This window comes from Sesamum indicum, linkage group LG11, assembly GCF_000512975.1.
Source record: "Sesamum indicum cultivar Zhongzhi No. 13 linkage group LG11, S_indicum_v1.0, whole genome shotgun sequence".
Classification (NCBI taxonomy): domain Eukaryota; kingdom Viridiplantae; phylum Streptophyta; class Magnoliopsida; order Lamiales; family Pedaliaceae; genus Sesamum; species Sesamum indicum.
Genome location: NC_026155.1, coordinates 11,163,842 through 11,188,065, shown reverse-complemented (window position 1 = coordinate 11,188,065; position 24,224 = coordinate 11,163,842). Strand labels below are relative to the sequence as shown.

General features: G+C 36.7%; 2 protein-coding genes across 2 annotated transcripts; one reads left to right on the top strand and one right to left on the bottom strand.

Moving 5' to 3' along the window:
* LOC105173994 (syntaxin-121) lies at window positions 487–2,141 on the top strand. The gene has a single exon (XM_011095937.2). The coding sequence runs from the start codon at window positions 832–834 to the stop codon at window positions 1,747–1,749; it is 918 nt and encodes a 305-aa protein (XP_011094239.1). The 5' UTR covers window positions 487–831; the 3' UTR covers window positions 1,750–2,141.
* On the bottom strand, window positions 1,905–23,803 carry LOC105173995 (trafficking protein particle complex subunit 8). Its single transcript, XM_011095940.2, has 28 exons — window positions 23,453–23,803; window positions 23,269–23,363; window positions 20,961–21,060; window positions 20,541–20,645; window positions 20,229–20,391; window positions 19,022–19,142; window positions 18,884–18,946; window positions 18,714–18,794; window positions 18,530–18,624; window positions 18,267–18,417; window positions 15,514–15,600; window positions 12,882–13,001; window positions 12,681–12,809; window positions 12,499–12,596; window positions 12,296–12,419; window positions 11,671–11,778; window positions 10,568–10,709; window positions 9,420–9,530; window positions 9,144–9,207; window positions 8,954–9,029; window positions 7,818–8,003; window positions 7,583–7,693; window positions 6,483–6,647; window positions 6,232–6,390; window positions 5,656–5,889; window positions 5,100–5,270; window positions 4,478–4,587; window positions 1,905–3,963 (listed from the first exon to the last, which is right to left on the bottom strand). Exons 1-28 carry the CDS (start codon window positions 23,613–23,615, stop codon window positions 3,423–3,425), a joined length of 3,873 nt encoding a protein of 1,290 aa, XP_011094242.1. The 5' UTR covers window positions 23,616–23,803; the 3' UTR covers window positions 1,905–3,422.

Here is a 24,224-nt window from a genome sequence, read left to right as displayed (position 1 = left end):
ACAAATTAAATATACACATACATATTTATACAATATATATAATTTTGATAAAAAATAAAAAATATCAAAATAATTTTTTTAGAAAGCATAAATTATAATTATACATGCAATATACACATAATATTAATACAAAAAATTAGAGAGAGAAGGAGGCGGGCGACTACTATGAGGGGGGGAGGGCGATAAAGTTATACTTATCAACAGAAGCAAAAGGACCTGCTCCAGTTAATTATGTGCATAAAGTTACAGGATCCGCAAGCCCATTATGGCACTGAAATTTCACTCATTTTCCGGCTTGAGAAGTTGTCCTGACTACGCGTTTTTCCAGAATAAAATACATGGACGCTGGATTTGAACATTCTTTGAAATTCCACGTTTTACAAGTTACTCGGCTCAGCCCCCAGGACGGGAAATCGCAGTCCCGTTAAAAACACGGCAAAAGGCCCTTTTCGTTCCATCCTTCCTGGTTACTTCCATTTGCCTATTATTTCCTGAAAACATCACTGTCGGTTGACTTTTCTCTCTCTCTCTCTCTTCTCGTCTTTAAGGTGTCCATATTCTTACAGGAAGAAGGAAGTTATTTGTTGTTGAACCAGGACCGCGCTCTTACTCATTCAACGCTTCTGCCAACAACTGCCTGCTAAATCATCCACCCAGTACAGAAATTTCAAGATTCATTCTCTAACATAAACCCCCACAGTTTCAGTATATCCAGCTCCAGATTTCTCTTTCTTATGAATCTTTAGTTTTTCCATTTCACCTTCTCGAATCTGATTGCAAGCAGATCCAGCCGGAAATAATTACTGTAAATCTTAAGAACAGGGAACCAAAATGAATGATCTATTCTCAGGATCCTTCTCTCGTTTCCGGGGCCAAGACCAATCCCCCGCCCAGGATTCTCACACCATAGAGATGACCAACTCCGGCTCCACCGGCGGCGTGAACCTCGACCGGTTCTTTGAAGATGTTGAAGCAATCAAAGACGAGCTTGGCGACCTCGAATCCCTCTATACCCAACTCCAAGCGGCCCACGAGCAGAGCAAAACCCTCCACAGCGCCAAAGCCATCAAAGACCTCCGGTCCCGCATGGACGCCGATATCTCCGCCGCTCTCAAAAAAGCCAAAGTCATCAAAGTCCGCCTGGAAGCCCTCGACCGATCCAACGCAGCAAACCGCAGCCTCCCCGGCTGCGGCCCCGGCAGCTCATCCGATCGCACCCGTACTTCAGTCGTCAATGGCCTGAGGAAAAAGCTCCACGACACCATGACCCGATTCAACGACTTGAGGCAAAAAATGGGCTCCGAGTACCGAGAAACCGTACAGCGGAGATACTACACGGTGACGGGCGAAAACCCGGATGAGAAAATCCTGGATCGTCTGATAGAAACTGGGGAGAGTGAGACGTTTCTGCAGAAGGCGATTCAGGAGCAGGGGAGAGGGCAGGTGATGGAGACGATAATGGAGATTCAGGAGAGGCATGACGCCGTGAAGGAGATGGAGAAGAACTTGAGGGAATTGCATCAGGTTTTCTTGGACATGGCGGTACTGGTGCAGAGCCAGGGGGAGCAGCTGGATGATATTGAGAGCCAGGTGAACAGGGCAAATTCTTTTGTGAGAGGTGGGACTCATCAGCTGGAGGTTGCCAGGAAGCACCAGAAGAATACCAGGAAATGGACGTGTTTCGGGATTGTGCTCCTGTTAATTATCATCTTGATCATAGTTCTCTCTCTTCAGCCATGGAAGAAATGATAGCGGTTGATTTGCATAAAATCAGGGGTGGCGTTGTCTAGGTCTGTTTTTATCATGGTACTGATTCATCATCAGGTTCATCTCAGCTCACCCATTCCCCCTCCACTTTGTTTTTGCCAATAGTACTTTTTCGCAATATTTTCTTTTCTTAAATATTTTTTTTATTGTCATTGTATCTACTCCCAGATGTGTTTATTATTTGTTGACGATTTAGGTTATTGTTTTCTTCTTTATTTTCTTGGGGATAGATGAGGTTCACGGTTGGTGTCCGCGTACCCCGGCCGGGGGCTAGTCCCCCCTTCCAACTTGTCGAAGTTGGAAGATGGGTGTTGTTTCTAGCATATAATATACCTTTACTACTAGTAGGGGTAAATCATTTTTCATTTGTTCAACTTCTTCATTTCCAGGGGCATTTAGCCTCATTTTATCCTTGATTGATTATTTCTGGCATTAAATTTCCTAGCTCTGGCTTCCCTCCTACACTTAGGATACGACGCATAATTAATCCAACATTACTGTTCTATCACAATTGATATAAAAGCACAGTCAACAGTTCCATTTTAAATTCTCTTTCATCAGCTGATAGAATGGAAGCGCGTTGAGGATTATGAGCACCTTAAAATTGCATTCCTCCACGAGTTGTTAATTGACTAGACAATATTATGGGGTCCTGGTCATACAAAGCTCGATCAACCAATAAAATATGTTGGTCCTTCAAAGGAAATCAAGTAGCAAGTTGGATGGATGTGCAGCCCGGAACATGGCCATGTAACAATAACATAATAAAGACGTGGGGGGAAGTGGAGATGGAAATCACGCTTTCAAGGGAACTTCTCCCCATGATGTAGCATTACTTTTTTTTCTTCTTTTCTTTTAACACTAAACATCATGTTTGGCACCTATGTATACATTTTATTTCAGATCTTACATCTAATTATACAAACATTCCTTACTCTTTATAAAATTTCACCCATTCCCTAAAAAGGTGTTGATGTAATTCACCTCAAGAGGTTTTTGTACAAGTTTTTTTCCTCCTGGAGAAGTATTTACATATGTTATACTTACAACCTCAAAAGATATTCTTGTAATTATGTAATTTACCTATCAATTAGACCTATCATGGACGGTCAATGTAATTTACCCTTTTACATAAGTTAAAATTTGTTTGGGCGCACAGAATTGAGCAATAGAATCGGAAATCGGGCAATCCGACTCCAATCCCCTTCTTTTGGGTCACAATTTCAAATTGAACTATGGAAGTTTCGTAACTTTATAAGTACCCAAAAGATGAACTGAAGTAGGGAATGTGAACAGAGAGAGGAAAGGTGCTGCTTTCAGCCTGAAGGAAGTTGAATTGTTACAATTATCACATAACATAACAGCAGGGCAAACTCTTGCTTCTCCAAACAAAATTGGTTGCGCAGTGAAGGGTGAAGTGCTTAGATATACAGTCAATAAGAGGTTTCTGCGACAAGTCATCCCTTCTGATTATTTAAAGGGAGGGGCAACTTCTTTTTGCCTCCCAGTTAAAAAACCTAGATGAATTTTTATCCAAATTTTCTATCGCTACAATAATACATTGAATCATTGTGATTTACAGGCTGTAAGGTAACAAAATTTACTACAAACAATTTTCCACTCCTGAGTTGAGGAAAAAGCTTACACAGCTCAATTCATTCTTTTTGCAGCACCGCAACATGATAAGAATGACCTTGGCAAGTACCAGACGAGACTTTGGGTCCATCCACATCATGTCCACCATCACTAGAGGATACAAGATTCCAATACAAGATGTAGTTCGATAAATCCAATGTACCAGGGGAGAACACACAAATCTGGAGAGGAACTTGAGCAGAAGAGAAGGGCTCAAGGTTGAATCGAGTTGAACTTGTTCCTGACCAAATGAAAGGTGAAACACTGTCCGTTGATGGGGCCTTGCCACCTCGACTTCCAATGACATCAGATGTCACTTTAATTTCACTCAGCTGAGAAGTATCATGCCAACCCACTTCATTTCCAGAAACTGAGGCAGCACTGGTGGCGGAGTTGGTTGCAGGTGTATAATCAAGGGTGACAATGCGAACTGATACAACATCTTCTGAGGAGTTGTAAACAGTCATACTAAGATTTATTTCACAGAAAGCAGCTGAAAAGTCGTGCCTCACTGACCGGGGACCATTCATCGACCACCATATTGGGCTTTTACTCGCAACTCTGATAAGCAAAAACACAAACAACCAGATAAATAAAAGACCATATATGAGCATCTGACAATCAACAAAAAGTGTCAATGAATTGAATGACACTGACCAGATTCACAAACTTATCAAGGATCATTGATGCAAATGTAGAGGAGCTTTAAACCATTATGTTTGAATAAATTTACATTTTTTATTGACGAAGGGTGTTTCAGAAACTACTTGAAAAAATGTTGGTGTTTCTGTTTTTTCGTTGCCTTTGGTAAATATTTTTTCATTAATTCATGGTGTCACATCAAATCTTTAAATGTGTTTTTTAATATGCATCAAAATATACAATAATTGGAATGTAAATATGCATGTATATACATGATACTAACAAGGATTTTTCAATAAAATCTAAAGAAAGAAGTTTAATAAAGTGGGATATATGTTTGTTCTGTTCTGGGCCTTCCTGCGAAGGGTTCAAACATTGGATCACACATAGATTGGTGTTTCAGCAACATGCAACTCTAATGAAAGGAACTTGCCTGCAGTGACACGTATGATGAGAGAAAACTTCTGTGGTCCTTGATAACCCAGCATCACTGCCACTCCATGACTCAGATATCAAGATAAAGTCGACCGTGCCTCCATGGCCCTAATACGGAAGTATAGTAATTGTAAAATTAACCTAATGACATCAACATGGAAACTGTAAAAACAAACTGATTCACAATTAGAAAATTAACAAGAACAGCATTATTGTGTGACATCAGTGATATTCCCAAGTCCCAGAATTGGATGGTTCGTGTTCTTTTCTCCATACAACCTTCATAGCACAAACCCTAATGTTTTAGGACATGTTGCCTCAGGAAACTGAAAAGAACTCAAGACATTGTATTTCAAACCCCACTTTGTGCCGGCAAGGAAAAAAAGAATATTAGACAAAACCATGCATTCATACATCTAAGCCAATTCAATAGCTATGTAAATAGTAAATACGCCCAGTCAGGGTAAGCCAACCATCATTCTATTTAGAAGACAGATCACTTGTTCACCTTTAAACCTAGAATTCATGGCGGCATCACAAAAATAAAGGACTACGTAAACACGCAATATAAAAGTCATGCAGACTTTTAGTTTCAGGCTAAAGAACAAGATTTAGCAAACCTGTTCCTGTCTTTCTTGGTGCACTCTTTCATGATGGTGGAAAAGAATGAAAGGTGAAATGGATGTATCATATAACCCTCTGGAATCACCATCAACAAGTTTCACGTCTGCTCTCCCTGACGTGGCAAGAGAAGATGTGTTCTCTTCAGTACTTTGTCTTATTCTGCGATTCTGAAACCAAAACCAATTGAATTATAAAAACAAAGGAAATTACTTAAATGAGAGGACAGAAGTCTGCAAGATAAGACAAGTGGAAAAAATGGTTGGGAATAGCAAAGTATTTCAAGTACAACAGCACTACTGCAGAGGGAAGGTAGCCATGTTCACTATGTTACTCTACTTGGCATACTTATGAACAAATATGGGAGACTACAGATCCAATGGAGCGAATTTTCCAGATTTAACATATTTATTGTGCAAGCATAGGGGCATAATACCCAGTTGCGCAAAATCATGCCCTTTTCAGAAAGTTGAGCACGGAGCAATTAACTCCATAAGAAATTGAGAAGGCACTCCAGAAAGTTAGTTGAACAAATCTCTAGATATCACTACGAACCTTTAGCTTGAAAAAGCATGACAGAGCCTGACCAGAAATTAAAACTTCCAAAGGCGAGACAGACTCCACTGGTTGGAGCAACACAAGTTCCCACTGATCTCCAACACATGATAATTGCTGAATCTGGAAACTCTCAGAACTGGTCCTGTTGATAACATCCATCCGGACAAGGAACTCTTGCAACTTGGAAGAACAAGGGCTGGTCCAGAATGATACTTCTAGAGATGGCAGCACCTAGTTTAACAGGACAAAAGTTGTTGACATTAATGCAGATGTATCTTTGAGATATATATATCATTTAGGGGCCCAATTTCAACTTGCTACCAGATGAACTGACACTTGGAATATACAGCCAAATAAACTTTCCAAAATTCAGAAAAGTTAATTGACAAGCAAAACCCATAATGTCTATGATGAGGATCAAGGAAATATCACAACACAAATGTCAACCTGGATATAGGGTACTACAAAAATAAATAAATAAAAACTAACAAAAAGTTTAGAAAAAACATACAGTTAACCAGCAGAATTGTTAATCGTACAATAATTAACATCATCACCTATTTCAGAACATACCTCCAGATTGTAATGCATGCGTAAAGTTCGATATGTTATAACGGATGATTCATCTTCCATCTCATAGTAAATGGTTATGTACAGTGAAATGCTCCCAGCGGCAGCAGCCCTAAACCAAAGGGGCCACTTAAGCGGCGTCTCTGAAGAAATTGCTGTTGTCTGTAAACAGAAAAAGAAAAAAAATAGTTCCAATCACATACTGGTCAAATTGTTGATGATATATAGTGTAAAACATAGATGAGCACATTGACCTCAGGGAACACAAATAAGCTACTTGCTGCTCGGGCGGCATCCACTTGTGTGCAACTTTCTGACGAACTCTCCTGCTTTCTAAGGCAAGTAGGAAATTCTGAGTTCATAACTTCCTGATCTGCAATGATAAGATATCTTGGATGACTGATCTTCATCTTCAAATTCTGCCAACAGAGATCATGGCTGATAAAATGAATCAAGCTGCTTTCCGCCATTTAATGCTGTTAAGGCATTAGCATATAGACAACATAAACGAAGACATAAAAGACTATGCCTCAATATGAAAATTTGCATATCTTTCAATACAATGAAAACAAACAATGAGTAAGTTGTAAATCTACAAGATTTTAGGACAAGCTTGAAGGCCTAAAATGACCAGACTATAATATCAATAAGAAATCAACTTTTGATGATATGGTTATGTCTCTGTATCAGTTGACTTTCAGCACAACATACCAAATGACATGGTAACTTTTAGAAATAGAACCAAATGAATTTTATATGCTCAAATTCAACTCTGAAGAGTTCCAAAGGCCAAGAACTTGCTCATCATTACAGAGGACCTTGTGAAGATTATTGATACAGCATCTCCCATTTGAATAATATGTCAGAATTGAATACGGGAGAAGAAATCCAAATAGCCATTGCATAAATAAACATTTAGAAGTTAGGTCCAAATTTTAAAGCATTCGCCTGTCCTTAATAAACATCGGTCCAACTTGAAAATTAGCACATGGAAAATGGGGGTCTCCTAAGAATTCTGTCAGTTGACCAAATAAAAACCAGTCGATACCACTTCATGAGTATTCCACGTAAAGGTGCTTCTAAGATTCATCGACAAAGAATGAAATGAAACATCAAAATAGCACAAAACAAAGGGTTGCTCACAATTAAAAAAAAATGTTTTTCCAGCCAAATAAATAGGTAAAGAAAGATAGAACTGAGGTGCTTCGAGTTAAGAAAATTAACCATTGACATAACCTCAAGATACACAAGACAACACATCTTCCGTAAACAAAGTAGTGTTCTGATAATTCACATGCAGCAAGTTGTTACCAAGCACAGAACAGGGAACCAAGGTTAAGAAAGGAATAAATACCTTCACAACTATTTTTGATGGATTCCTCAACTCTAATGTAAGACGGCGGAGATCTCCAGCATAAACTGTTTTAGGAAAGTTGTCAATGATACCCTCAAGCCTGGGTAGACTCTGGATAAGAGCAAGTCACAGCAGAAAGATAACACTTTTATTAATAAAATAAAACCAGATAACGTAATAATTCCTACATTACTCCTAGAACAACAGATGCACTGCAAAAAGAAGTAAGAGATACCTTTATCACCAAGAACTGTAGGTTATCTTTCACGGGCTGTTTTGGTTTCTTTTTCCCCTTAGTGACTTTCTTTTTGATAATATCTGAATTGAAGTTACAAATTCCAACCACTGAACCAGAGAGTTTCCACCTAACACCAACTACTTTCAAGGAGCCTTCTATTTTGGGGGTGACTGTTAGCTGAACCTGACGAGCAAGAAAGGAAAAGTTGGTAATTTCAGAATGCCAGCAAAAAGGGAACAAAAATAATGCATTCGTAACTGAGAAGATTCTTGACTATCAGAGAAGTACCAACTTGTGTTTCTTTTAGGTCCTACGCTAGTACCATTACTTTGACATCAATTCTCTTCGGTATATAATCTTCGGGTAGTAAAAGTCAAGCATTAAATAATGCTGGACAAATCGAAGAAAAATCTCCAAGAAGATTTTTGAATACCACATTTGCTAAATGAGGAAAATATAACTTAAATGATAAATCAAGAGTAAGTCAAAGGAAAATATAATAAAAAGAATAACATCAAAACTCATCAAACAAAAACCAGGGAGCACACTAAAGAAAACAACACTAAACCTTCATCATCAGTTAACAAATGCTTTTTAAAAGGCCAGTTCAGATATGAAATTTATCTCATGTTCTCATTGAAGTCCACTAGATGCACAGAACCATAATACCGCTGACTATATTCCCTCACTCTCTAGTTCTTTTCACACCACCCCCTTGAGATCAAGTATAAGGAAAAAGTCTGTCTTCTTAGTTGATGAGAGTACTTGGAAAGATGGGATAAAAGAATTATATAATAGAAGTAATAAACAGATAGACTCTAACAGCAAAATGTTAGTGCTAGTCTAACACTTTCTTAAAAAATAATGTCCAAGATATCACCCTCCTTCCCGACGTACTTAGATTCTGTGAGAATTATTTCGCTACTGCCATCATCAAAAGACAAGTTCCCATTTAATTGAAACAAGTTCCTCAGGGAAAAGAGAGACATAAATTTTACATGCTTTATACAATTGTAGTATTACAATAGCTTCAGGACCTTGGTGCCAATATAGGCACTCCCCTATATTCTATTATAATTTAGGGGATTCTTGTGCGGCACTGAATAGACTTGCAGTTAGGGTGTATGGCTCACCAAAATAGTTTCACCTCCTCGCATCGAAATGTCAATTTCTGATAAAGTAAATAAAGATGTGTCTAAGCTGAACTCCCTGCATTAAGAAAGTGAATGCTATCAGCGTCCAATATGTACAAAAAAAAGGAATCATTAAAGCAGAAAAGGTATATAAGGCAAACTAAATCTATAAATATTCATGAAAACCTACCCACTATTTGATACAGCCCTCAATTCCTTGTCATTCTGATGATCAATCAAAAACCCATTTGCATCTGCATTGCTCAAAATAATGCTAATCAAAGTTAATGCTGGATTCGATATCAATTGTAGCTTAAGAAAAGATTTAAAGGAGAAGTATAACAACAACGGCAACAACAACAATAATATAATCAAGAGAAAGGTTTGGAACAAGGATTAGTTCAAATGTCTAGGAAAAGGCCATAATAAAGTAGCCATGAACAAGAACTAAAATAAATGAATGTACCTGATTCTGTTTCATCAAATTCTGCTGAATGCTTGCATATTAGGGAAACATTTGAGATAGATATAGGAATCTGAAGAGGGTTTCTAAAACTAATGTCCACCTTAATTGCCTCTGCAAAATCATGAAACAGAAATCCAGATGTTGGTAGGGACAGAGTGCAGATATTGATAACAATAGGAATAACAATTAGTACAATTTGGCTTTCAGAGAAAAGAGAGGGAGAGGGGAAAAAAAAAAGAAACAATTTGTTTATCAAAGAGTAGTGAATATGTTGCAATAGAACAGACTGAATAGTCGATTTTTGAGCAGTAAAAAATGATATTGTGTTTAGGACAAAGTTACTGTTCAGTAAGGTTACTTCACAGCCTTGTGAGTTGTGAACCACACTTGCAGGTGGATAGAACAAAAACGAAACTCCACCCTGCGGTAATGACCCAGCAGGATAATCTTAATACAGAAATTTTTCAGAAAAGACCTACCCAATAAATAATTGTATGAGAGTTCTAATTAACGTGGCTCGAGCATCAATATAAGATAAACACAAAAACGTACTACCTCTCTCTTCACACCACAACCCCACTCCCCACCCAAAGAAGCAGCCCCTTCCTTTTGTCCATAAAGGCAAGTGACATCAATTCCCTGTATAAAATTATCATGTAGACTTTTGTCTTCCTTTCAGCCACGCTTGGAGTGTCCTAAATTCTTCTCATATATCTCAAATCAAGCACTTCATACAAAATTTTTACAACCAAAGGTCTTTTCAGAGATTCAGGTGAAACAGAATAATGAACTCATGGGCGTCTAAAGTACATGCTAAACCAAACTATTTTAGAATTTTCCCAGAAGAAACTACAAAGATGGTGGCTATTGGAATATCCATTTCTTCAACTATAAAGTGAACGTATATGTAAACAGAAGCCATGGTTAATTCATTCAGACGCAAGGAGATATTATGCAATAATGCGTATATGTTGTCATAGTTTCATGCCGATTATAATTTGCCAAAAAAGGTAATAACCAACTAAGCCATGTCAAACAAATCCCAGTAACCATCTCAACATTGGCCCCAAAAAAGGGGAAATGGCATGGAAAAAATACCCTGATATACCAATGATTTATGAACTAGAAATATAGTATCACCTTCCTACCTCCAGCAACACAGACATTTGATTCTTTGTACTTCTTTGGTAAAACCTTTTGTTGCGACTCCAGCCAATTAGTCTTCATAACTGATAGTGATGGAATCATGTCCTCCTCCAAAGATTGCCACAAACTTTCTCTAACACTGGACTGAAGTACAAAATACAAATAGGGAATCGGAATAAATAATATCCATGTACAAAGTAAATTTTGTGATTCATAATATGATAGTTAATTTAATATGCCCTCAAGTCAACATCAGTGTCAAACCAATTGGCAAATTAGAGTTAGAGATAGTGAGAGATAGAGGATTCAATCTAACAAGAAACCAGACAGACAATAACTTCAATCAGTTACAGTATTAAATCACTCACATGTGGCTGTAGCCCCTTGAGTGTTATGGAAGCACTCTAGGAGGCCACATCTTATATATTGATTTACATACAGGTTCAACCAAGGGTGCACAAGCTTGGCAAATATACAATGCAGACTTAGGGTGTAAACTACATAAATATGCATACAGCATATACTACTCTGGTCACCAGGCCAGTGTTGGCACTTGGCAACTTCCATAAAGAGAAAATATGAGATCCTCCACCAATATGTGAACTACATTCCACCCACCAGTCAACCCAATTGTCCCAAAAGGAGATGCATGTTATAATTTCAGAAATAAAGTGGCAGGCATTCTAACTTAATGTCAAATCCCTGAACAGTAAGAATATACTCTAAGCTCGAGACATGAAAACAAAGTTTGAAACTTTTCTGTGTGGTAATTCACCTGCTTGTCTGGGAGAGGAAATCATCCATTTTACATTTTGGGGAGCTCTATCTTATTACCCAGATAAATGAACATAAACAAGATGGAAAGATGTGGATCCAAAACTTCCCAAAAGACTGGGGAGAAACTCATTTGAACCACCAACTGGTACTGCAGTTGTTCTTAGTAACTCAGAATAATCTTTGTAGGTGAGAACAGAAAACAATACATCAGAAAGAACTCAGCATGCTGACCAGCAACGTCACATGAGTTATCAAAGACGCATACAAATTAAAACAAAAAATCAGCTCATAACTGACTCATTGTTAAGAAAATTACAAAATAACTTACAGCTGCAGTAGATGCATAAGTACGATGATCTTCGAAAACAACTTTGATTAAAGGAAAGTTGATCACAGGCAACTGAAGTCTCAGGACCTCATATGTTTTCCCCGTTTCCTAGATTATCAAGTAAAAGACGGATATCAGTGAAATTGCGCAAGATAATATGAACATGAACATGCAAGGGTAAGCCTAAATCTGTAGAGTGGATTGAAAAAAAGATAAGCAGAATTCAAACTTCAAAGTTAGTACTAGGAAAGAATCAATAATGTCATTGAATCCATCCAGAGTTTATATCCTAAGTGAAAACAAGTAAAACCAATAGACTGTTCAGGAGGGAGCAACACAGTAAGAACCCAAATGCAATGATGTTACGGTTGGCATGAACAAAAAGGCTGCCCATCTATCCCCAAGTTAGTGCCAACAGGTAGCAAAGTTCTTTTAGATGATTGTTATTAGCATTAGTTGCAAATGAAATAAGTACATTTTGAAATTATCAATCATAATTGCATCTTAAGGCAAGAAAGAAAATGAAAAGATAATTTGTATTTTAGACTCCAATGACTTTTTATTATCCAGCAAACAAAGAGAAGCAAAGATTAGAAGAAAATAAAGGCAACTTAGTCTGAGCAACCTGAATAATTCGGAAAAATTCCCTCAGAAACAACTCTTGTGTTGCCTTGGTTTGATGACCACAGGGCAGGACCTCTAACACGTGTTTAATAGCCTCATCAAACATTCCAAGAAATGCATACCACCTGAAACATTTTTGAACTTAGTACCATAGAGTCTCATACTTATGGTATTAAACTAATAAAAGGATTACTCGGAATATACTTTCCAATATGGAAATGGACATGATCTCTGATGTGCCTCCAAGTTGTGCCTTTGAAGACAGAAAGAGCACCTCTATATGTCCTAATCGCATGTTTTGTCTGATAAAAGGCACGGCAATAACTTCCTTCAGATCATAGTATCATGAGAAGATATAAATTATGTACTTCGATAAGAATCATTACCTGATCACATTTCCTGTAGAGGTCTCCAGAAAGAACAAGATGAAATCCATACTTCCGTAACATGGTTGGTGTGGATAACAAGAAGCAGTATGATGCTTGCTCAAGCATCACCGCAGAATGCAGGGGTTCCTAACAATGATATGTTTCAGATAAGAATAGAACAATTGCCTATAGTTTAATTTTCATAATTATAGGCATTACCTCACCAGGGATTCGGAAATAGACACCTGCAGCATCTTTGAACTGATCCCTAGCCTTTAACATTTCTGCCCACCAAATACCACAACGTGTAGCGTTCCGTCCACCAGATGGCCCAATTTTCTGAAGTCAAATGGTTTATATTATTCAAAAAATTGATGTTGGATTGACAAAAGAAACACCTTAGGTAGTATAATTCTTCTAGATCAAATCATCATGTCATAGCAACTAACAGGGAATTCATTTTGCATATATACTGTCTTAATGTTAACTGCAATTAGGTTCAAGCACCTAAACTGGCAAGTGCTCCAGATTTCGATCATGGAGCCGTTCCAACTACACAACTTCCAAGATAAAAACACTTTTCCTGGCATGCTAACTATTGATGCCAAAGGATACTGAAAGTAGCAATAAGTATTGCCAGTTCACTAAATCGCGGAGGCTAAGAGTTTAGTTCCGGATACTTAACTAGCATTTACTCACCAACTCCAGAATTCTTGATCTAATGAAGTGAAGGGGGGAGAAAAGCACATCATGTTCCTGCCTGTAAAATGTCATGGGCAGCTACTTTAACCTATTTTTGTTCTGTTTTCAGGAATAAACAATTAATTTCAAATCTTTGAGAATCTTCTTGTTAACCACTTTGAGTTACTGGATGGAATCACCAACTTCAACCCATCCATTTCCTGGATTTATTAAGTTCAGAAAATTCAAAATTGGCAACCTTAAAATTAGTTCAACTATAGATGGTATTTCATATTTTATACTTAATTCAAAATTTCATCTTGAACAACTTCACAAAAAGAGATTCAATATCCGTCATATAAACTATTTCTCAGCGAATGGATTTAAGGACATTACCTTTAAGCCATATGCCATCAGTTTCTTCCCAAATTAGATTCTAGAGTGAATTTTGGCAGTAATATGCCCTCAAACCAACCCAAACAAAGTCTTTCTGTTGAATTATGATCCTTTATTTTTTTTAACTCATGAAAATGGACATTTATAACTCGCTCCTCAAAGAAAGAAACAAAGCAATTGACAAAGAAAAATATTTCAGGAAATACGGACCAGTCTATAAAGCTGTGCTGTATTTTGCACTAAAAAGTCAACAAAGTTTTGGTCCAAAAAACCCACTTCATTTAGTTATTTGGAGTCTGCACCTGTTCGCAGGTATTAAAATTAGCCAAAAGTACATGTATCATACTAAACAATAGAACACCATGAATAGCCCATGACGCATCAACATTAGTTAAAATCATAGTTCAGCATGCCCTCATGTCAGACTTGAGATGATGCCACTAAACCATCATGACCCTGGACGCATGTCCAAGCTTCAGCAGCAACATAACTCTCTAAGAATCATATGAACCCTAAGACAAAAAATAAGGCTACAGGGTACTATCAAAGCAACAAGTTGCTGCTTCATAGGACCATCCCAAGTACAATTAATTCTTTGCTCAAGTGCATTAATGCAAATATTGACAATCTAGAATTAATGTAAATATTGTTGATGCTCGCAAATATTGACTCAAACTCGATGATGACCACAAACCTGTGTCAGATGTATTCATGTTTCTAAAATTTGAACAAATTTGTTGTTTGATGCTTAAAATCATATCCGTGTCCAACACCAGAAATGAGTGCCAGCATCTACTCCAATAACCAGAGTGTAAATGGTAGACAAGTTACAAAAAGAATAAAGCACATAGCCATCAATAAGCAAGATACAAGGAGCTCAAGGCTAAATAAAAGTAAAGATAACAACAATGCCCTTCACTTCCAAGGACTTTCTTTTCCCTTATTCCTGACCTCCTTCCCGTTTCCATCTACACAACTGTGCCTCTATATAGTTAAAATCCACATGTTCAGGAGTTCCTCATCAAGATTCATTCCACTTTCTCCTTATCAGTCATTGTATTACACCACTCTCAATTCTAATTGTTTTCCAGAACTTACTTCATCATCAGTCTGTTCCCTTGATCATCATAACTAATTTACTTCTGCAGGTAACAATTAGATTACCAGAAATTACAAACTCATGTGCTTCATTTAGTCAACAAATCTCAGAATGCATTTCCTCCTACTATTGTCAGTCATTATATATCAGCATCATAAGACCATAAGTGCTCAGAAAAGAAAATGAGGTGTTTGAGGCCTTCCAAATGCATGGTTGCTTGCATTCAAGGTTTGAAGAGCATATTTGGATACATGTCTCTGATTCTCTTTACCCTGCCAGCTCAGTGGGCTTTCTCTACTATTATGCACAGATTGAACACTGATGAAACGTGACACATGGTTACCAATTTTGCAGTTTTTCCTCAATTTGCTTTATTAGTTCAAAGAATAGTAGACTGATAAACAGCATGCCTGAATATTTATAGATCTATTAATCATTTTCTGGCTGATGAGATATCGTATTTTCTCTATTGTACCATATGATCCCAGAGATTTCCAAAATTACGGAAAGTAACATCTTTCTGGATATGTATATGCATTAGAATAATGTTCCCCTGGATGATCTTATTTTTTCATTCTTTTCTGAAAATGGTAAGTAATTAGCAAATTCCAGACTTGCGTCAAAAAGGAGAAATACAAAGAACGAATGAACTTGGCAAGTGAAGTTTATTCTTACCAAATAAGTGCTAAATGCATTTTCCATGCAGTACTCAGCATCTTTTCTAGACTGATCCAACATAAAATAAGCCAGTCCCATCATCTCCTGTGAAAGCAATCAAGATCACAACTCAAAACAATCAGGAAAGAAAAGATAGCAGAAGAGCAAGAAACCACAGTCATTTCCAGAAGTTAGAAAAAGGTAAGTAGTTGAGTCAAATATCTCATATCGGCACCTGAAAACAATACATTTAACCAAACAATGAGCATGCTTCTGATCTTGTTCAGGACCCAATCAAATTTAACCAAACAATGAGCATCAACCCAGTCAAATTTCTCTCTGAAACGCAAGTCTGGGCTTCTTTGATGTATTACTCAAATGGATTAAGCAACACAAACGTGATGGTTTTAAGGAGAAAAGGAAGACATGAATGTCGCTTGCAAAAGAACTAAGGGAATGAAGAAACAAGAAGCAACTAGAACAGATCAATTGATGTGAAGATAAAATAGAAAAATTTTGGGATGCTTATGATTTTTCAATAAAGAAGTCAAGTCATAGTAATTTCATGTCTAGGCATGAATTGCGTCATTTACTTTATGTTGTCTATAGATGCCTATATACAATTTAGAGGGTAAAATACAATGACACCCACTGACCGAATAGTGAAATTACACAACCATCTTTCATTCATAGTAGTCGGTGGTGCGGTATGGCGCGCGCCATAGGCCGAGAATGGCAAGAGGCCTGCTCTTGGCCTATGGCACGCCTGGGTGCCATACAGGCTGTTGCCCAGGCGCGTCTTTGCGAACCCAGGACTTTTCAGGCCTCGGCGGCTGAGCCCATCAAAATTTTGAGAAAAAAAACCTAATAACCTTATAAAATAAAGAAAGAGGAGATGTAAAGTCATTGTGGACTTTTGGGCTGCTTCTGCATGCATGTTCCAAACTTGAGTTCTAAAATTTTAAGAGAGAATCAAGAGTGAAGAGACAGACACGACTATTAGTTGCCTGCCACAGCTGCCGCCCACGGCCCACCAAGAAGTTTGTTCCGTTTCTCTTTTTTTTTTCTTTTCTATTTTGTTTCTTATTATTCTACTCCGTTTCTATTTATTTCTGTTTCTTATTATCATACTCTGTTTCTGTTTCTTATGATCATATACTTACTCTGTTAATCTGTTTATGTTTTTCTGTTTCTTATATTGTCTCTAATTTTGATACTAAGTAATGTAACTATGTAGTATGTAGTCTATGTTTTTAATTTAAAGTATAAATGTAAATCAAAGTTATCAGTTTTATATGTTAATTATATGAAGTTTTTTTTTTAATGTTGAATTGGTTGTTTAATAGTCTTATTTAACTTCTTTTACATTGTTCTAATTGGAAAACACTAAATATATAAATATTTAGATTGTCTTTTACATTTGCGTCGTCCATCAAAAAGGCGTGGACCGCGCCGTGCGCCATGGCTCCAGGAGCCCTTGGAGCCATGTTGCGCCATGCGCCATTCACTACTATGCTTTCACTTTTGCATAATTCTGCATACACCCACAAGAACTGTCATTGTCATTACACTAACACCCATGTCAGACATTTCAGGCCCGGAAAAAAACTGTCATCTGCCATTGCACTGAGAATCCATTTTTACCTCTGTGGTCTTCAGGAATTCAAACTTTTTATGGACCATAATGTCCCTAGAGGATATCTTTAATTAATGAACATGAGAAGGCTGTCTTTGAATTATTTAAAAAGCTTTGAAGAAATTCCAATTAAAGTTACTTTTCAATTTACAAAATATAATTTGTACTTATTACACCATTTTTTTAATTTAAGTCTAAATTTCATAACAATGTACTTTATAATCTTAAAAGTTTTCAAGTTAAAATTTTCCAGTTCAATTAATATTATATTACGTTTCATATGTTAAAAGATTGTTTACTAGATTATAAGTTTCAATTCAAACATCATCTCACTTTGTAATTATTACAAATTTTTAACATTAAAAGAAATTTTTCAGTTTTAAACTAGTATTTATTTGTTATTCATTATCCACTATTTTTTTCAATATTTATTAAACTTAATAAAGTATAAATTAAAATAGTTTTTGTATGTAATAAGTATTTAGAAAAATAATTTATTATTAATTAGAAATAATTATTTATAATTATGTCAAATTATTATAATCGAATTATCATAAAGCAAAAAAAACATATTAAAATTACATTTTCGCCTTCCCCAATTCCCCAGCCCCAAACTCAGCCCCTCAGAACTGCAACTGCCGCGCTCACCCAGGCCTATCGCTGCCATCCCTCCCCCACCCCTATGGCCACTGTCACCCTCACCGCCCCGCCTCCTTCACCCCCTGTGCACCCGACCCTGCCCTCGCCCCACCCACATCCCGCTCAGCTCCTCCTTTTCAATAAATTACCTTATCTGTTTGTGTCTGTTTGTGTTTTGTGTGTATGTATACATAATATATATAAAAATATATGCAACACATATGTAACATATATACAATACATATAAATACACACATATACATGTAGATATAAAAAGAAAAGAGTGAGAAAAATTTTATAATTTGAAATATAAACAAAGGGGGAAGCAGTCTGCTCACTCAGCCACGAAAGAGAATTCCAATTTGCACATGTAAAGAAAACCAAAATAGAAAGCAATATGTCCATTGCAGGGTCTAGCAGATGGCAATTCATATGCACACAGCATTACCAACCAAAAGAAAGAGGTAAAGAAAGTGAGACAGGAAAGAAAAAGTACCTGAACGCCAGCATAATGTTTCCATGCCTTATCGAGCTTGTAATCCGTAGAAATAAGCCGATAGTTTGATAATGCAAGTTCATAGTCCCGTAACATGAAAGCATAATCACCCAAAACTCGTATCTGAGATTCTATGGAGCTAAATGTGTACCTTCAGCGGTGCTTAAGTAAGCCAAGTTAGATGGAGAAAACTGAAAATGAAGGATTACAATAACTATACAGGCATGCAGACTATTAGACATTTTCGTAAATCTCAAACGTACATAGGCCCATTGGCATTCTCTGGTGCATCATCTTTCCCTTTTCTCCACCATAAATTTCTTATCTGGTTTCTGAAACCCCTCCTTGTCGCTGAAATCTGGGCTACAAGATATCAGATTGAAGGAACAAGAGCAAATATAAGAAAAATCTAATTTCTAACCAAACAACTTCAAGTACAAAGTACACCTGCTGATTAAGTACACGAATCTTCAGCTCCATATGTGGAATGATATGTTTAGATGAGAAATCATGCATTGTACTTCTCAACTGCACGGTTCAATAAAATGACTGATGATAATCATGTGGTAGATAAAATTTTCCAGTAAAGTAATTAGTCAAGACCCTGATGAAACTACCTCTTCTATGTCATCAGCATTAAGGAAGCAACCATACTGCTTGCTATTTGAAATGCTAGCTTTCTGAAAGAAAGAGAAGTAAATAAAAGAGCTTAAAGGAGGTAAGAGACAAATGACAAATTAGGAATTTTCCCTTACATAAGATGCCCATAGATTTTCTTGATGTTCTTCAGCGCCATCTGTCGAAGAGTTTATACACAATAACCGACAATCATTCGCACCAAATGCACTCCTCATTTCTGTCAGAATTCCAGATGCCCTGCATAAAAAGTATGAATCTGAAAAATCTCATATTCAGCAGTTAAAACTTGCCAACTGCTGTTAAAAGCCAAGAAACAAGGAAGACCGCAGCATTGCCGTTCCTTCATTGCTTTGCAATTGTCATGATTTCATCTTTGTCAGAGTTCTACTTCTAAGTTCTTGAGCAAGACAGGGTTTACTGCCAGTAAAACTAAATCGTAGTTCTCCATCATGAATGAGTTTTTCATATTTGAATGGTACAATGTCTTAGATGAGTTAAAAAGAGTGATATATTATCCATCTTAACCGTCCTTTTACTTTAAAGAAAAATAGTAAAAAGTTATTCAGTCATATCATATACATTCACATGTGCATGAAATATAGCAAGCATTAAGCTATTCTTGAGGATGAGTAATATTCAATGACAAATCACAAATACGAAAAGGAAACGACCAAGAATAGTACTCAATTGACTGATAAAGAGCATCATATCGTTAAAGGATACAACCCTTCTCTCCAATGGTCGCTAAGTTAATAGGGAACTACAATCATCTACCAAGCACAACGGATTCTTTTATCCACATGTTTGACTCTATCCCAGGTATACAATTCAATGAATTTTAGCAAGTTCAACTTCTATCTAGTCCTTAATAAATGATCTTTTAGGTTCTTTGTCCATTCATCCATATGTCATACTTCTTGTCTTCAAAGCATATTCACCTGAGTAGATGAATACGGAAGATTCTCAATATTCTTTCATCTCATCAAAAAGGTAGGTATGCCCCCACACAAATCCTTGACTAGACACATATTAGACAGAAGGGACTCAGCAAGAGAGTGACAAAGTATTCATTTACCCTACTAAGTTAAAGATCCCAAGAGAAGGCATTCACATTTGCAGTAGAGTGTTTATCCTTTGCTGCGTCACACTTTTTTACTTATAATGCAAAATAATAAATACATCTACATATATTTTATTAACTGTGTTTCACATAAATCACATTCAAAACCAAGTATGTTGATCTATATATGTAAAATATCTTGAGAAATTTAAGTAGTCTGCATGATCCAAATTTAAGCATAAGAGGAAGGAGATGCAAGATACTTTTCTAACATGCCGTCTTGATTATCATGCACCAACAAAAAATACTTCAGAATTTTTGGATCCATAGCACCATCATTAAGAAGAGGAGGCAACTGGTTCGTGTTGAAGAGGTCAACAAATTTGTCAATTGGATCTTTATCCTTTGAAGAGACGGCCACAAGACCTATTTGCATCCAAATGAAAAGCAAAACTATAAGTAATCACTTAAAGACCTCAAACAGTTTCCAGTACAACAGATTGAAAGAAACAATTCAAAAAAATACACGTGAGGGTGCAAAAAACGTGTTTACGAGTAGAAGTACACAAACTTACAAGCCACGGGATGATCAAAAGCTTCATGTTCCGAAAAGGCGACGACGTCAATCAGCTCTTTGTTAAAATTTTGAAACCATGATGGCACCATCTCCTGCTTAGAGACTGCAAGAACAAAATAAGAGTGACTCACTCAGAACTCACAGCTAATATTCTCAATATAGGATGTAAGATGTTAACTTGATATAGTCAAATTATTATATCCCCTAAGGACCTCAGAAGTAAATAAAGTATATTCACAACATACTAAAAATTAAGGTAGGAGATGTCTACACATAGTTGCTACCTAAAATGTTCCACCCTTCAAAATACATATTCATAGACACATATCTCGGATATCTTGGCAGTGTCAAGTAATTTTTTCTTTTTATCAAAGCAAAAGGACTTTCAGCATTAAATAGAGAAGGGTGTATAGCTTACTTGCAATTAAGGACTCAATGTCTGGTGGATCTGAACACAAATCGGAAATATCTTTATCGCCAGAAAAAGTGATAACTTCTTTTAATCTCTCCTTTGCAGCCTGGATGGACAGTAATAAGATTCAGAGAACAAGTAGCAAACATAAAAAATGATCTGAATCCAGGAACTGTACATCCCACTCTAGGAATATAGACGATGAAAAAGAGAGTGATAAAAAAGAATGCTAAATCCATATTGCACATTAAAGCCAGAGAAATCATGCCTACCATGTTTGATGTAGAACAATTTCACGATCTTGACAGTGATCTTTATTTGCTATTATAATTCTCATGTTACTCAGACATGAGTAAGAAAATTACAAGAAATATTCATTTAAAATCAATGGGCATAGCAAAGTCATCTTATGCTCACAAGAGAATCAGAAGATATCAATTTGAGGTAGATATAATCCTTGAAACTCAAATGAATGTCAAGCAATTTAATTCTTGAGCACTCTGCCTGTTAGGCAATTTACCTTAACCAAGCCAGAGTGCCAAAAACAAACACTGTAAAAACCTTGCCAACTATGACATAAATAACATGTCATCTTTAGGAATTACTCGCCCACATAATGCCCTGAAGTCATTATTGAACTTAGGCTTTCATGAATATAACACCACTTCTTTATGACAGATATAAGTGGTTGCAACCTGAATGTTTATTAATTTCAGAATTTATAAAATTACAAACTATGCACCTACTTATCTGGACTATGTTAGTAGACTAACACAGAATGAATAACACAATTAGCTGATCACAGAACTATTTTCTGGGTCATTAGGTGGTTGCTCGTACAAATTTTACCGGATGAAAGAGTTAGGCATACAACTAGTAGATACCCAGAATAATTATTTGCTGGACTGAGACAGATCCCTTATGCATATAGCCTGACTCAGTGCAAGGGACAACAAGTAAGAAATACAGCAATGCACATTACATTCCAATCAGGCTGCACATTATACTTGATATGTATAATACTTCATCGGAAACATGTGTATATGTTTGACTCTCTCCATCGTTGGTGTTTTGATTAATTTAATAAGAAACACTTCCATATAAAATGCACACACAGGGAAAAGCATGATAACATTTCATAATGGCACAATTCTCTCAGCCTCCAAATTAGATTTCGATTGAACTACAAAATACACTTGCCAAACAAGTGCCAACTGAAAGTAGACAAATCATTAAAAATAGGTTAGTGTTAGCACAAAATTGAGTTTTAGGACTTTCCATAACATTAGCTTCAAAGTTGTTATTGTGATTCCATCTATTTTGCCCAAAGTGCTAGTTTGTCCTGACTTTGGTATTCTCCTATTTGTCAATAAAACAACTCAGTGTCTGAAATTTATAGATTGTACTAAGGCAGGACTTAAAAATTCTAGTTTAAACTCCAAGCATTTAATTTTAATCTCCCTTCTGGGTTGACTTTCTTTAGTCAACTTAGCATGCAGGGACATCAACTCCTTCAGATCAAAATAGCAATAGGAGAGCATGTATAAACCAAAGAGTGAGAGATACCTTCCCTTTTCAAACTAATTGTGCAGTGAAACATCAAGGGGAAACAATTTCCTTGATAAGAAAATATACTTCTTGAAACCGTACACCATAAAAATAATGGCCCTATGAATCTTTAAACTGAACATATCCAATACCTATAGTCTGCAATATGTAGCATGTGCATTTCAGCCTTTTCCAATTACCAATCCTAATATTAAGACTTAAAAATCAGAACTTTTCTTTACTTTTAAGTCAAACATACCTATTTGTTGTGATTAAAGGGGGAAATTATACAATTAGATGTAACGGGCTCCAACAATTAGGTATTTGCATTTGAGCAGCATAGAGGCCTCACTCCAAGAATTAGTGTTGACATTTGAGCAGTATAGAGGCCTCAATTCAATGGAGATGAGAACTACACACACAAGCACAAATTATGTTATAACCCTTTCTCCGACTTGAGGGTTCAGAACTGTAATGCATGACATAATGCCTGACGCTCTGTACAAGCCGCCCAGCAAACCCAATACACACCACATTCAAGGCCATGACTGATTTTTTCAGCTAATATTAAACATTTAGTAAGATATGTCACTTGCTTAGTTCCACAATAGTGTGGTGCGAGAAAATTTAGCCTTCATTATCCGCAACATGGCATACACAGCCATTAACAAGTTTAAATTGTATGCGTATGTATAGGTCACTGTCACGCTCATCACCAATCAGCCGAAACCAGCGTAGAAGTAAGAACTTCCAGAATAGAACGCACCTCGATATTCGGCTGACGAACTTCCGAACCGTAAAACAATCTTAATCTAAATTTCCTCAATCTGTAGGGCTGATCACTAGCTGTCCTCACTGGCACTGAAAATCAACAGATGAAACAACTTAGAAAACTCGAGCGCGGCAATTCTAGCACCCAAATAGGTTGCGCTAAGCTTTACAGATTGTACCGTCAATATTGTTAAAATTGCTGAAAGGGGCGAGCATTTCAATCAGGGAGAAGCCATTTTTCCGGCAGGACTCTTCGACGAGTGGGGTACGGAGGACCATGACCACCGGGGTGATCTCGTCCAATAGCATCCTGCCAAGCTTCGTATTCGCCGGATCCGCCATCCTCCACGGATTCGACCCGGATTAACCAAGAAAGCGACTGTTTCAGATGAAACCGACCGAGATGCACTCCGAAAGGCTCACTCGGCTGAGTTGACTCGTTTTGTATAGAGAGATGCTGCAGAGTGCAGACTCAGATCTTCAGAATGAAGAATGGGAGGAAGTGGAGAGATCTCTGCAAATGAGCGTCTTGTGGGCCGATCAAGGCCCAAAAATGGACATATGGGATGTTTGATGGGCTTGGCTTGATTATATGTTCCTGAGTGATTTCACTTTTCAGCAGAGGATGATCTGTATGATTCAGAGGGGTTCACTTAAAGAATATGTTTGATTGAGATGAAAAGTGTTTAAGATAAATGAAATTAAAAGAAATATAAAAGATAAATGAAATTAAAAGAAATATAAAAGAGAAATGAAATTAAAAGAAATATAAAAGAGAAATGAAATTAAAAGAAATATAAAAGATAAATGAAATTAAAAGAAATATAAAAGAAAAATGGAATTAAATGAAATATAAAAGATAAATTAGGGGAAGAGATTGATGGGAAAAAAAACTTATAAAACCTTTTTAAAATTCAATTTTATTTTGATTTGGAATTGAGTGAAAAAATA

What these genes read in the sequence shown, in the direction of transcription:
- LOC105173994 (XM_011095937.2), top strand. Translation starts at nt 832, where the DNA reads ATGAATGATCTATTCTCAGGATCCTTCTCTCGTTTCCGGGGCCAAGAC.
- LOC105173995 (XM_011095940.2), bottom strand. Translation starts at nt 23,615, where the DNA reads ATGGCGGATCCGGCGAATACGAAGCTTGGCAGGATGCTATTGGACGAG. An exon ending in TTTTGATCATCCCGTGGCTT is followed by an intron (nt 20,392 to 20,540) that starts GTAAGTTTGTGT and finishes GGATGCAAATAG; the next exon opens with GTCTTGTGGCCGTCTCTTCA. An exon ending in ATTTGATGAAACAGAATCAG is followed by an intron (nt 9,208 to 9,419) that starts GTACATTCATTT and finishes TGAGCAATGCAG; the next exon opens with ATGCAAATGGGTTTTTGATT.